Consider the following 14,459-nt stretch of genomic DNA (forward strand, 5'->3'; position numbering starts at 1 on the left):
AATAGGAGCGATGGTTCTCAGTAAATTGCCAGGCAGTGGCCAATCACAGCTCACTGCAGCCTTAAACTCCTGAGCTCAAGTGATCCTCCCACCTCAGCTTCCAGAGTAGCTGGGACTACAGGTGCATGCCATCACACCCAGCTAAATTGTCAGGGTTTTTTAACCAGCAGGTACCCACAGGTAAGTATGTGGTCTGCATACAGAGTTGTTTCCCACTAAGCCAACATAAGGAGGCTTTACTCTGGGAGTGCTGCCATTTCTCACCAGCACCCTCTTGACCTTCAAGTGAAAATTCACTTCACCTCTACTCTGCCTTCACCTCACACCCTAATACTCTCAACTGGGAAGTCTTCCCCCAAATAACCGCTTTCTTTCAAGACTTGTTTAGTCCCTTGCCTGAGGAAAAAGTTACTTTTGTTAACAACTGTTTACCTGGAGGAAGCAGCAAACAGCAGAGCTTTCCAATGCAGTTCTCCAATAAATTTAGTATGAATGAATTCTACAACCTCACCCAAATCCAATCCTTAAAGCTTCTCCAGGACATCCTGATTGTGGTTTTTCTCATTTATTTCCCAATCCACACTCTTCTGCTTTATATATTACTGTAATGTCTCAAAACTTGATTTTTTTTAATAGGCTACAGATAATCCTCAGCCCAAAATTCAAGGTATCGCTAATTTTATTATCAAACAAAACTAGTAGATATAACTTCCAGGAAATAAGTTACATAAATATAACAGAATAACTTCATTTTCTTAAGTTTCAAATTAAAGATGATTAAGAAATACGGCTTTATGTAAAGTTTCTGCTTTCTCCCAACCAGACCTAAAGAAGAAAGAACTGGGAGCAGGAACGCTTGCTCCTAGCAAACAAACACAACAAAATTATAATTAAAAATATCTTCAAGCTATCAAAATTTGTGACAGAAGAATGCAGTAGAAATTACCAAATGACAAACAAAATCCTATCAGAGTTTTCAGGTTAGTCAAAAGTAACTTCATGAATATAGCCTGCGATCAGCATATGTCCCATAGCTTATATGCCCTCTATACCTCCAGAGTTGCATAATAAACGTTTAACAATAAAACAACAATGAATATCAGGTTGTAAATATTTATATTTCTCTCACAAACAATGTTGTATGAGACATTTGTTTTAATATGTATCCATAGGATTAATACTCATATGGAGTATAATATGGAAAAGTGCAGAACTAAAGAAATAAGTCTATCTGAAAACAAAAGCACACATTCCTCACGATTTAAAAATATTGCACATAATAAGGTTGCACAGAAATTACTGGCTGGTTTTACAAACAGAATGAGGTATTAGTCAATCTCTAGATAAAGATGAGTAGCGAGAGGAGAAACTACACACACAAACACATAAATCTGTATTAAGACCTAAGAGTGCCTACAACTAAGAAAGAAATGTGAAAAGATATGTAAGTAGCTATGATTTCAACACTACAAAATCACTTTTAGCCTGGGACCAAACACATGACAATCTCTTGGCAATATTTCATAAGTTTTCAACTCTTTTCCAGCCTAAATGACTATGGGCAATAAAACCATTTCCTTTACCCCAGTTCTACTGTAGAAAGGCAGAGTGCTGTGGTAAATATGAAACCATCCCTTTCTCAACCTTTCAGTAGCAATTAACCAAGATACTGTTCTCCTTTGCTGAATGACTCAATTATACAGTTTCATGTACATTCTGCAACCCAAGTCACAGATGTTACAGAACATGCAACTTTCAATTAGTAAAGGTTTAACTGCAAAAATCATTAGGTTCACACAACTTAAATCTACAATAACTTTTAAAGTTTAATCAGGTAAACTCAATCTTTTCTTGGTAATGAAACTGGTGACATTAGTGAGCCCAAGGGCAGGTAGAGAAAAAGAACTAGGCAAAATAATGTGTTTTTTAAAGAAACTTTCCTAATCAGGGAAATAATTAGCATTTTGTCTACTAGTTGGATGTTGCTGAATTTGTCAAAAAAAAAAAAAACCTTAAATATATTTAATAGCTATATCAAATTGTTTAAAGTGAAATCATGCACTTGTCAAAATAGTTCACAGAAAATTGTTTAGCATCAAAGATAATGAGGAAGAGTCAACTAGTTGGATTTAGTGAGAACAGAAACAGAACTACTGTCCTGAACAGTCAGTGTATGTGGTAACCATATTTCCTCTTCGTTGAGTGACAGTCCTGCAGTGCTTGCTAGATCCATGAAATCTATTTTCAGTCTGTACTGTATGCCGATTGGTAGAGTCAAAACCACTAAAAGAAAACATTTTCTCCATATCTTCAAACATGTCATCAAATAATCCAGCTCCAAAAGAAAACTCTTGGAAATGATGCCTTTGTCTACTGGAACCATCCTGGCGTGTCTGGAAATGATTTTCAAAATGCTTCTTGGATCGAGTGTTTTGGTTTTGACCAAAAAAGCCAAAGTCTTTAAATAAGTCATCAAAATTGAAGTTAAATGACTGCTCAAAAGAACTTCCACTACCTCTTTGTCCTTTACCATTAGTAAAAGCAGTGTGTCCAAGTGTATCATACTCTTTTCGTCTATTAGCATCTGAGAGTGTTTCATATGCTGAAAGAGATAAAAATATTTTTAGTAACTGAAGATAAAATCTTCAAAATTACATACATTCAAATCTCTTCAAGTAAGTGAACTGAATATTATTATTTTAGGGAAGAATTTCACAACAGAAATAAAAGCAAAACACTACAAATAAAAGCATCAAGTTAATCGAACTTATAAAACAAGGTAGAAACTGTCTCATTAACTGCTGTATTATCAGCAGTTGGCACAATGCTATCTATAATACTCAATAAATAGTTATTAAATGCCACCATTACTACAAATAAACACGTGGGCAACAATTACAGAGTTCTTTAAGCTTCATATTATTTGTGTGAAATCATTAATTGTATTAAAAAATTAAACCATCAACTATAACCAATTAATAGGAATTAAGATTTTGCACCTCCTTGCTTAAGTAAATGTTTAATTCTAACTCCCTGCTCAGTTACCTTCACTCAACAATTACTGAATGCTCAGCAGGTGCAATTTGTTTTACAGCTAGTCCGAAATCAAAATTTGTTTCAATTTTTTTTTTAAAGACAAATATGGCTTTGAAACGCAGATCAAGTGAATAAAGCACTTTAGAGTCTAGTTTAATTTTTAAGTATTTAATGTTTAAAATGGTAAAATATTCTGTTTCATAAGTTAGTTGATAAGAATTTGGGGTACCTAAAATTCTTTTTGTCATAGAAACAACAGTGATCTTATAAATAACATAGAATAATAGATTTTCAATATGTTTAGATATGTATACCAATAAAATTATCTATTATTCTTTCATGTATTTATTCAGGAATCAAAGCATCTGTAATAAGAAAATAATCTCAGGGAATCATGCAATATCTATACATAAATCCCACTCCACCTATCATTCTCCTTACTAGTTAATAGTCATGACACTTCAGAGATTGGCATTTATTTACCTTCTGCAATCTCTCTGAATTTTGCTTCAGCATCCGGGCTCTTATTTTTGTCAGGGTGGTACTTCATGGCCAACTTGTGAAAGGCCTTCTTGATTTGGCGCTCTGATGCCGATTTTGGCACACCTAAGATATCATAGTAGCTTTTTGAGGCCAGAATTAATTCTGTTATCATTAAAATGCAGATTGCAAAGATGAAAAGTGACTGGGGAGTAGCCATTTCTAATATCCTAAAATAGAAAAGAAGAAAAAAATGTTATGGATGGAGCTAATCTTAAAACTTTTTTCTTTTAAAAGAAATCCAACACAAGGTAAACCTAATGCAGAATCAAAATGTTAAGCATACAGTATCGTGTACCTGTTCACATGTAATTTCACTTATAGTTTTATAACTCCCAAACTGGCTTAACCTTATTGAGAACAAAAATAATCCTTGGCTTTGTCCACTAATACTCTGGCCATACACAAAGGAGATAGAAAATTTTCAATAACTGATTTTTAACCAGTTTATATTGAAGATTCATCAAATGCAAGCATTGAAGAAAAAAAAAAGAAAATCAAATAAGATCCCAACCTTCCTTTCAAGAATTCATACCCTGGAAGTAATAATGTATTTAACTTCACAGAAAAAAAATTAAAAAAAAAAACGGTGGAGCACCAAGATAAATAGCCCAGCATATGTAAATTAGTATTAATCTCTCTCTAAAAATTCAGCTTTCATTTCAACAGGTGAGCCAAGGACTGCAAGTAGAGAATCTTAATATCACAATATTAATACTGACAATACTAGAATGTTGTCTTTCTCCCAAATGTTAAGATCCCAAATGTTTAACCAGGAAGCGTGGCTAAATATTGTTTAAAACTCATGATGAACAGAATTTAAGATTTCTCCTACAGCTGCCAGAAAAATGAACTTTGATAGTTTCTACTGTGGTTAAGGCAGATTCTTACTTTCACACTTCTCAACAGTTAAAATATTTCTCTTACCTTTAAACCATTAAAGAAGTGTTAGCTTAGAATTCTTGACAATACGTACTCAATGACTTGAGATTCAAAACGAAGGGATGGATCCTGTTTTTTTGAATACGGTACCACCAGGGTCCTTAGTAACCTATGATGCCATAACAAGGCTGACGAAAAACACTACGGTTTGTGGAAATTGCCTAGTTTCCTCTCCAGTGGCCTTTCCTAAGAGTAATTAGCAGGCAGGTAGATTACTTATTTCCAGAGAGTTACTCGTAGTCACGGGTACCAAGGATCAAGTACCACCTCTCGGTTTAAGGAACATAAACAAGAGTGTGTCCCATGGACGCTGCGTCAACTGCAGGTTGCTCCCTAGTCAAAGGGCGGATCTAAAACTGACAGGGAGGCGCCTCACTGGTTCAGTAGACGTTATTCCACGGTCTCAAGGTGGACATCTAATAATTTTTTTTTTTTTTTTGAACTGACTAGTTTTGTATTGTACAGACTTCTCATCCCCAAGACGGCCCCGCCAGCCAGCAGCCCGTGCCTTATTCCCCAGCCTCGGTGGCCGGCTGGGCTGGACCGTCCAACCTTCACCTAAAGGCGAGGCACCTTCCCTGCCCGCCCAGGCCCCGCCGTAGAGGCTGCCTGAGAACCGGACTCTAATCCGGCGCCCGTGAAAGCCAGCGGCACAACCCAAAACACGATTCTGTGAGGCGGCTCTCTCCGTTTTTCTATTCTCTCGGCCAAAAACATGCAGTCCCTTGTTCCTGCGGCGACCGTGGCGGACACGGAGGCCAATTCAGCTCACAAAGACAGGTCTGGGCTACCCTCCGAACTCCCCTCCCCACGACCCCGGCCTCGTCCCTCACCTGCACCCTCCGACTACTGCTGCTCCTCCACAGAGGCGCTGGCAACCCCGACGATCGGCTCGGGTCGGCTGCTCGGGCCCGGCCCCTCACCGCGGCCTCCCGGAGCTGGCGCGCGCCCTAATCTCGGTCCAACACCGACCTAGCGCTCCTCCCTCGTCGCCGGTGCCCAGTCCCCTCTCAGCCAGCTTCTCACGGGAAGCAGGCAGCCGCTGGCGCCACCACCTCAGAAGACCTACACGAAACGCTTCCCCATTGGCTTCTGCCTCCCCACGTGACCCCGGCGCCCTACGCGCACGTGGAAAACTGTTGTTGCCGCTAGGGCTGTGCGCCACTTCCGGCCCCAACCCCCGAAAAGGCGGTGCTTAAATCGGCGGAGGCGGAAGTGAGTCGATAGACGAGGCGGCGTTCCCGGCGGATGCCAGCGCAGGCGCAGTGGCTCGAGAGGCCTGGATCTGTGGCGCACCCTCAGTGAGGAGGGCTGCCCTGCGCCCGTCGCCGACCCGGGTTTCCCGGGGCCTCACCCGAATGATGCCCCGCTATTGCGCAGCGATTTGTTGTAAGAACCGCCGGGGACGAAACAATAAAGACCGGAAGCTGAGTTTTTATCCGTAAGTTGTCTGTGGAGCAGAAGTGTCAGCCTCGCCGTGAGGCGTTGGACCTGTGGCCTTTGGACTTGGGTGTCTCCTGTCCGCTCTGCCAGTGAGTCCTCAGCTACTCCGTACGTGGCCCGTCGCCCGCGGGAAGACGCGGGGAAGGCGCTAGTTCAGTTTACCTAGCAATGCCCTTCCTGCGCGAGGACTGCGGGCTGGTGGCGAGGCCCAGGAGCCTGTTTGGGTGTTAACTGTTAAAACAGCAAAGTTTGCGCGGGCTTCTGTGGTTTTCAGAGTCTTTTCCCCACCTCTGGTGATCTCATTTCATTGAACAACATTAACCACCATTTTAAGATACGTGTAACCTGCGCGGTGGAAAGGTGCACGCAAAGTTAACTTACACCCCCTGCGAGTTAGGTCCCATAGGTATAATTTCATCCCACTTTTCTCCTGAGAAAACCGAGGCCCAGAATGATTAGGTAACCGACCTTGAAAGTTTAGTGTCAGAGCCATTGTAGATACTCTGCAGAGAGCAAGGTTTTATTCTGTTATTCAGAATTACAAGAGCCACAATATATTTCCATGAAACTATTGAAGCACTGATTTGTATTCAGAAGTACAGAAAAGCAGTGTCGTATAATAAGTAGGAGTCCAGGCTTCAATGCTAGATCCTGGTTCCACTACTTTGTAACTTAATGACCTCTTGGAAATTAAGCTTTGGTGTCTCACATGTCTCATCTATAACGCGGAGATGTTAATAGTGCTTACATGACTAATAACACATGAAAAGCAACATATTTAAAATACTGCATTTCCATTTTTTCTTGTATTTGAAAACAATTCGTTTAGATCTAACCTGGTTCAGATTTTCAGCCGTTGTTTTGTGCCCATTTTACTTTAGACCTGAAGGACTTATTCACTAATGATTCAACTGCTTTCCAGTATTTTAATTAATGGGGGGAAAAAAAAAACTGATAACCCCACCAGGCGCCGTGGCTCACGCCTATAATCCCAGTACTTTGGGAGGCCGAGGCGGGCAGATCACCTGAGGTCGGGAGTTCGAGACCAGCCTGACCAACATGGAGAAACCCCTTCTCCACTAAAAATACAAAATTAGCCGGGCGTGGTGGTGCATGTCTGTGATCTCAGCTACTCGGGAGGCTAAGGCAGGAGAATCACTGAAACCAGGAGGTGGAGGCTGAGGTGAGCCGAGATCGCACCATTGCACCACAGCCTGGGCGACAAGAGCGAAACTCCGACTCGAAAACAAAACTGATAACCCCGAGTAATTCACAATCCATGGCAATATTTCCAGATTGTCTGCCTTGAAGCCCTGCCTCAAGATGCAAAGAGATGTTTGGGGGAGGAAAACAATCTAATCCACTTTCAGTTTATAGGAAAATATTACTGTACTAATGGCTCTACCTCTGAGAATGTTTGTAGCAAAAGATCATGTTGAACTTGATTTAACCTCGTATTTCCCAGATTTATTTGGCCTTTGATATTGGAGATGGGGTGTAACTCCACACTAAAATTTTTAACTAACCTTTGTGGACCTTACAGTAACTTTTTAGGAAGGAAAAAATAATGCAAGTGAATTGTAAAGTTTTTTTTCACTGAAAATGTGAATTTGGTAAAAGTGGTATTATTTCTAGGGTTTAAAAAAAAAATTTTGTGTGTAATCCACAAAATAAAAATTTAGTTTTATTCTCCAGTAGCGCCAAACTTGAATTGAATTTACTCATGTTAACACTACAGCAAACTGTAGTTTAAATATATATGAATTTGGGAATTCAGTTAATATAGTGTCCAGTCTGTACTGTGATTATCTTATGCTTTTGGGGGATTACATAAGACAATGAAACAAAATTATCAAATGAATTGAACCAATATAAAGATATAATTTATTCAGGAAACATGATCAAGATTTCTTAAAGATTTACCTGTTGAGGAAGCAATACAATCCAGTTACCAATAAGGATATTCACAAAGTATTTTTTTAATGAGTTGATAACTTAGCATATAGGTATAATGGAAATAATGTGCAAACAGCATCCATATACATGAATTTACAGTAAAAAGCATTATTGTAAAAGGCCTATATCATTTCAGTTGTGACAAGAGAAATGAATTTACCAATGGCCAGAAGTAGTCAGGTCCTCTAAAAGAAAATTTGTTTGCCTTTAAAATTCCTTTTCTGGTTATACTTGTCATACTTACAACCTAATATTTGTAAAGTTAAAGTATTTTTAAAACATGATTAATATTGTTTCTGTGGTTAGAATTTCCAAAGGTAGTTTATCTGATTTTTTCCATATGAGGATATCAGGATTAAAAAAAAGAGTACCCAGACTTTCCGTGGCATCTTAAAAAGTTAACAGAATTTAAGGGGGAAAAAAATGATGCTACTACAAAACATAAGCTAAATGTTTGGGATTGGGGGAAGGGAATGTATAACAGCTACATTTTATATGAGAAACCTTATATTATTACTATTCTTATAAACAGGAAATTATGTGGTGTCTTGGACTGTGTTCTTGGAAAATTATCAAATGAAATATAAACCATTTTCAAATATTGTTTTGTATACTTTGACCCAAACCTTTTTAGATTGATAGGAAAAATTTTCTATCAAATTCTGCCATACATTGTAATGTTAGCACCAACTCTAAATCCAGGTTATTGTCAGGTACAGGAACAAAATGTATACAGCGCTGTCTTGCCATTTGTATTTGATTTGTTTTATGTAAAATATCTGAGACTGTCCCTTTTAACATGTTTCATTCTTGTATCAGAGTTTCTCCTTCAGAACTTGAATTTTGGAGTTCCCAGTTCATTAGTTATAGAAGTGTAGTACTATTAGACTGGATTACATATAGATAGAATTAAAGCTGATGCTAGTAAAGAGAATATTTTCAGTACTCTTTCAGCTGAATGATTTGTTTGAAGTCATTTGTTTGAACAATCTACTTATTTTTTAAATATTAACATAAATTGTAAAGCTTAATGCTGCCTTGAATTGTAGACAACAAGCCATTTGACTTGAGGTGGTATTATGAAATACATTTGAACAGGAATTTATAATTTATACAAAGCTCTTTTCTAGTTCTAGGCAAACTGTACAGCAATATAAAAATGGAACATAATCCATAGAAAATACAAATAGATTTTGTCCTTTATAGGAACACATATATTTTACTTGAAGGGACTCTGAATTATGTTCAGCTCTTACCAGATAAGAGCCTTGGCTACATGTCTTACACCTTAGGCCTCTTACTGCAGAGATGATAATGGTACTAGTTGTGATGAAGATACTCTTATTTGGTAGGGATGGTTGCCTTCCTCTTGTAGCACTTACTTGATGCATAGGTTACCCAGATATATGGGGTTGGAATTTGGCAAAGTTGTAAAAATATAGCAAAGTTTTCCTTTTTTTCTTCTTTTTTTTTTAAATTCCAGATTTCCTCTACATGACAAAGAAAGACTGGAAAAGTGGTTAAAGAATATGAAGCGAGATTCATGGGTTCCCAGTAAATACCAGTTTCTATGTAGTGACCATTTTACTCCTGACTCTCTTGACATCAGATGGGGTATTCGATATTTAAAACAAACTGCAGTTCCAACAATATTTTCTTTGCCTGAAGACAATCAGGTATTGCAGTATGGGAGAGGGGTAATGCTGAGCAGAGTGGCAGATTGCAGGGTGGCAGGTGATCAGGTGGGAGAGTAGGAGGGAACTATAACTTGGGTAAGCAGATACTTGGAAAAAAGGGAGCACTAACTTGTGCTTTTACTAAAAGTGATAATTTAAAAAAAATTGAAGTCATGAAGCACAGCTTAAGAGAAGCAAGAGATATACATTATTAAGTTATTAACACAAGTTCATGAGTTTTATTTTTTATACTTTCTTTTTGGTGTGTGTGAGACAAGGTCTCATTCTCTCACCCTGGCTGGAGTGCAGTGGCACGATTTCAGCTCACTGCAACCTCTGCCTCCCAGGTTCAAGCCATTCTCTTGCCTCAGCCTCCTGAGTAGCTGGGATTACAGGCGCCTGCCACCATGCCCGGCTAATTTTTGTATTTTTAGTAGGGATGGGCGTTTCACCATGTTAGCCAGGCTGGTCTTGAACTCCTGACCTCAGGTGATCTGCCCGCCTTGGCCTCCCAATATACTAGTCTTTTGAATGATCTCAAATGTTTCTGTCGTATATTGAATGGGATTAATGTTTTTTAGAAAACACTTTAAGGTGAACTTTTTTTTTTGTTAACTAAATTGCTTGGCCTTGTAGTGCTCAAAATTATAATTAAATAGCACTAGCATAATAAGCCAGTAAAGGTCTTCTTTTTCAGAACATGAAAATATTATTTTCTAGGGAAAAGACCCTTCTAAAAAAAAATCCCAGAAGAAAAACTTGGAAGATGAGAAAGAAGTATGCCCAAAAGCCAAGTCAGAAGAATCATTTATATTAAATGAGACAAAGAAAAATATAGTTAACACAAATGTGCCCCCTCAACATCCAGAATTACTTCATTCATCTTCCTTGGTAAAGCCACCAGCTCCCAAAACAGGAAGTATACAAAATAACATGTTAACTCTTAATCTAGTTAAACAACATACTGGGAAACCAGAATCTACCTTGGAAACATCAGTTTACCGAGATACAGGTATAGGTGATTTTCACACATGTTTTGAGGATCTGAATTCTACAACCATTACTTTGACAACTTCAAATTCAGAAAGTATTCATCAATCTTTGGAAACCCAAGACGTTCTTGAAGTAACTACCAATCATCTTGCTAATCCAAACTTCACAAGTAATTCCATGGAAATAAAGTCAGCACAGGAAAATCCGTTCTTATTCAGCACAATTAATCAAACAGTTGAAGAATTAAATACAAGTAAAGAATCTGTTATTGCCATTTTTGTACCTGCAGAAAATTCTAAACCTTCAGTTAATTCTTTTATATCTACCCAAAAAGAAACTATGGAAATGGAAGACATAGACATCGAAGACTCCTTGTATAAGGATGTAGACTATGGGACAGAAGTTTTACAAATCGAACATTCTTACTGCAGACAAGATATAAATAAGGAACATCTTTGGCAGAAAGTCTCTAAGCTACATTCAAAGATAACTCTTCTAGAGTTAAAAGAGCAACAAACTCTAGGTAGACTGAAGTCTTTGGAAGCTCTTGTAAGGCAGTTAAAGCAGGAAAACTGGCTATCTGAAGAAAATGTCAAGATTATAGAAAACCATTTTACAACATATGAAGTCACTATGATATAGAATAACTAGGTTTTAAAACTATGACTGTTAAATAAGCTTTTTCCAGCCAAAGCAAACTACATGTAAACTTTTTCCTGTATAAAGTTCTCATCTTAATGAACCTATGACAGTGTTGTAAAGTTATGAACTGTATCCTATTCTTGTAATGCTCATTTAAGAAAAACAGAGTTGGACTGGAAAGAAAAGCAGTTTTATTACTTGATACTTTTCCAAATTAAAACTTAGCACATAAAAGGATTCAGTTATAACATGAGAAAACAAAGAAGTGGTCAAAGAGCACAGATTAGAAGTCAGGTTCAGGAATCAGTCCTGGGTCTACCACTGGCATATGACTTGGCCAAGTTACTTACGATTGTGCCTCAGTCCCTAATTTGTAAAATAAGCACTTACAGATTTCTGATTGGTTCTTTATAGAGCCTTCCCTTTTTATTAAGATACTTCTATTAGAACACATTTTCTATAAGATAATGCATACTTAATACTAGAAGTTGGCTAGAATTTGATGATATTAACTATGTATTATTTTCAATATTTATTGAATTCTGTAGTGTTTGACCTTTTGGCTGTAGTTATATATTACAGTTATATATCTGTAATAGAAAGGAAGATAAAACTTTTTTTTTTTTTAGATGGAGAGATGGAGTCTCACTCTGTAACCCAGGCTAGAGTGCCATGGCCCGATCTCAGCTCACTGCAGCCTCTGCCTCCCGGGTTGAAGTGATTCTCCTGCCTCAGCCTCCCGAGTAGCTGGGATTACAGGTGCACACAACCACATCCGGCTTATTTCTGTATTTTTAGTCGAAACGGGGTTTCACCATGTTGGCCTGGCTGGTCTTGAACTCCTGACCCCAGGTGATCCACCTGCCTCAGCCTCCCAAAGTGCTGGGATTATAGGCATGAGCTACTGCGCCTGGCCAAGATAGAACTTTTATAATTTTATGCCAGTTGAACTAAAGGAACCACCCATTAGCCCAGTTCTTAGAAGAGGTACTTCAAACTTGAAAGAGTATATATTTCAGTAACTTATATGTGGCTAACCATCAAATACATAGTCATCTAAGCTTCTAAATGTTCTGTATTTATACAGTTATATTTATAAACCAAAAATTTTAATGAGGTTAATTTTAAATATAAGTATATTTTAGAAATCACAGTTTGTATCTGTTTCTTAGTAGGTGTGGCTTTTAAAATATGTGCTTGTTCATTGTTAAATTCCAGAATAATAGAGTAATACTTAATACTGTACATTCCCACTTATGTATATTTTATTAAAATTTATAAGCAAGAAATTATACATAAGTGGTCATGATATTAGGGAAACAAAGAATTTCTCTTAGGAAAGAGAAGTGATGGTAATGTAAACAAAAATGCTGTTTATAGTCACATGATTTTAAGAAAACTGTAAAAGCAAAGACTGTAGTAATGACACAAATATGACAAATAGATGTTTTCTTAAAATTGGCAGTCAATATAATTATGTTTCTGCCTATGATATTGAGGAAGTTCTATCAGTCTGATTCTTAAGTTTTCTCATCTGTTAAGTAGAAGATACTACTACTTACCTTAAAGGGTGGCTTTAAGAATTTTGTAAGGAACAAACATGTTTTTGGTTCTGGAATATAGGAGGTGCTCAATAAAAGTTGATGCTGAATGGCAAATAATATTCTAATTGTTTTGTAAATGCATGATGATTATTTTTGGCCATATTTGACTTAGTTTAATTAGGCTAATATTAATTGGTACTGTATGAAAGTGTGTCAGCTAATTATAAAAAATTAGAAGTGTCTTAGGTGACGATGGGGGAGAAAACTTAAAATCTTCACGTAAATTATGGGTAGATAATTGATAGAGTTAATACAGTGTTATTAAGTATTCCCATGTTGTGTTTTGCGAATACTTAATTTAAAATAATACAGATGAAAATAATCTTGAGTCATAATAAAGAAATGATATATTAAGTTTCAACATGTACATTGTAGTAATTTTCTGTTTAAAGTTACAGGTTCCTCAGGAAAAAAACTTAAACTAGCTGTATTTCTTTAATAAATTATAAGTAAAGGTTGACTATCTCTTCTCTGAAAATCCAAAATGCTCCAAAATCTGAAACTTTTTGAGCACGAACATAACATGCAAAGGAAATGCTCACTAGGGCATTTCAGTCTTCAGATTTTTGAATTGGGGATGCTCAGCTGTTAAGTGTACTGCAGATATTTCAAAATCTGAAAAACAGTACCCTTTCTGTATTTATGTCCATCCTTACTCTGATTATCTGGACCATAGTAATCATTCTCCGGTAAAACTTTCAACAACATTGCTCTTTTGCCTATTGTTCTCACTTGCCTAAACTACATTCCTGGTTGAGTTCAAATATCTCTTTGCCTTTTCTCTTCCTACATCAGAAGAGCTGGTAGAAATAGAAAAAAAAATCACATGATTGGACAGACTTGATTATAGATTCATGACAACAAATCAGAGGAGCCCAGCAGTGTTACTGTATTTTTCTAGCGAGTTCATAACCCCACTCTCAAATTCCCTCTCTCACTCCTTCCTTCCTTTCCTGACTCTCCTTCCCACTTGCCCAAGATGAGGATCTCATCACATGCTTCATTTAGAAAATCAAAACAATCATTAGCTCATCCTGTCTCTTACAAGGTCATTAATGGTCTTAAAACTAAAAACCAAAAATTATTTTTATTCCTGTATTTATTCGTTGAGGCCTAATGGATACAGGGTACAGTATTTATTGCTGCCCACATCAGAATGAAAAAAAATTGTCATTTCACAGTAATTTGTTTCTGTGGAAACCCACAATCATCCATGTAAAGGAATGGGCTGATGAAATTCAATACTTGTCACCTGAGGCAACAAATTTGTTCCTAAAACATACATTCTAAAATTGAAAGATTTCCTAGGATTTGGAGTAAGAAAGTCTTCAGAAATTTGTGAACCTCCTAAAAACTACAGTGAATAGTCCTCAAAATCTGAATGGAAGAAAGTAAGGGTAAATGAGATGGATGAAAGGGAAGAAATATGGATGAAGGGATTGATGGATAGATGGGTGTGTTTAGGCTCCACCTTCTTGTTTAACAACTGTTCTTTCCTAGGTAGTAGCTAGAGTTCAAGTCTGAACAAAATCCAGTGAGGATTCTACAATCCCGTCAACCTAAAGGAGCAGAATGGGAAATCTTGTGAACTGAATCTGGATTCCTCACCCCATCTCAGTAAATAAGA

General features: G+C 37.4%; 2 protein-coding genes across 6 annotated transcripts; one reads left to right on the forward strand and one right to left on the reverse strand.

Moving 5' to 3' along the window:
- Positions 1–661: 661 nt before the first annotated feature.
- DNAJB9 (DnaJ (Hsp40) homolog, subfamily B, member 9) lies at positions 662–5,951 on the reverse strand. 3 transcript variants are annotated; one of them, XM_011986351.1, is made up of 3 exons: positions 5,352–5,951; positions 3,520–3,746; positions 662–2,602 (listed from the first exon to the last, which is right to left on the reverse strand). In XM_011986351.1, the coding sequence occupies exons 2-3, from the start codon at positions 3,734–3,736 to the stop codon at positions 2,151–2,153; spliced, it is 669 nt and encodes a 222-aa protein (XP_011841741.1). In that variant the 5' UTR covers positions 3,737–3,746; positions 5,352–5,951; the 3' UTR covers positions 662–2,150. The 3 variants fall into 3 exon arrangements, with proteins under 3 accessions (XP_011841741.1, XP_011841740.1, XP_011841742.1); XM_011986350.1 differs by having other exon boundaries at positions 5,588–5,838; XM_011986352.1 differs by having other exon boundaries at positions 5,468–5,544.
- THAP5 (THAP domain containing 5) lies at positions 5,682–13,193 on the forward strand. Of its 3 annotated transcripts, none has more exons than XM_011986347.1 (3): positions 5,682–5,959; positions 9,401–9,593; positions 10,314–13,193. In XM_011986347.1, the coding sequence occupies exons 1-3, from the start codon at positions 5,877–5,879 to the stop codon at positions 11,226–11,228; spliced, it is 1,191 nt and encodes a 396-aa protein (XP_011841737.1). In that variant the 5' UTR covers positions 5,682–5,876; the 3' UTR covers positions 11,229–13,193. The 3 variants fall into 3 exon arrangements, with proteins under 3 accessions (XP_011841737.1, XP_011841738.1, XP_011841739.1); XM_011986348.1 differs by having other exon boundaries at positions 9,401–9,471; XM_011986349.1 differs by lacking the exon at positions 9,401–9,593.
- Positions 13,194–14,459: the final 1,266 nt, after the last annotated feature.

The sequence above is a fragment of the Mandrillus leucophaeus genome, unplaced genomic scaffold (assembly GCF_000951045.1).
Source record: "Mandrillus leucophaeus isolate KB7577 unplaced genomic scaffold, Mleu.le_1.0 Scaffold298, whole genome shotgun sequence".
Classification (NCBI taxonomy): Eukaryota; Metazoa; Chordata; class Mammalia; order Primates; family Cercopithecidae; genus Mandrillus; species Mandrillus leucophaeus.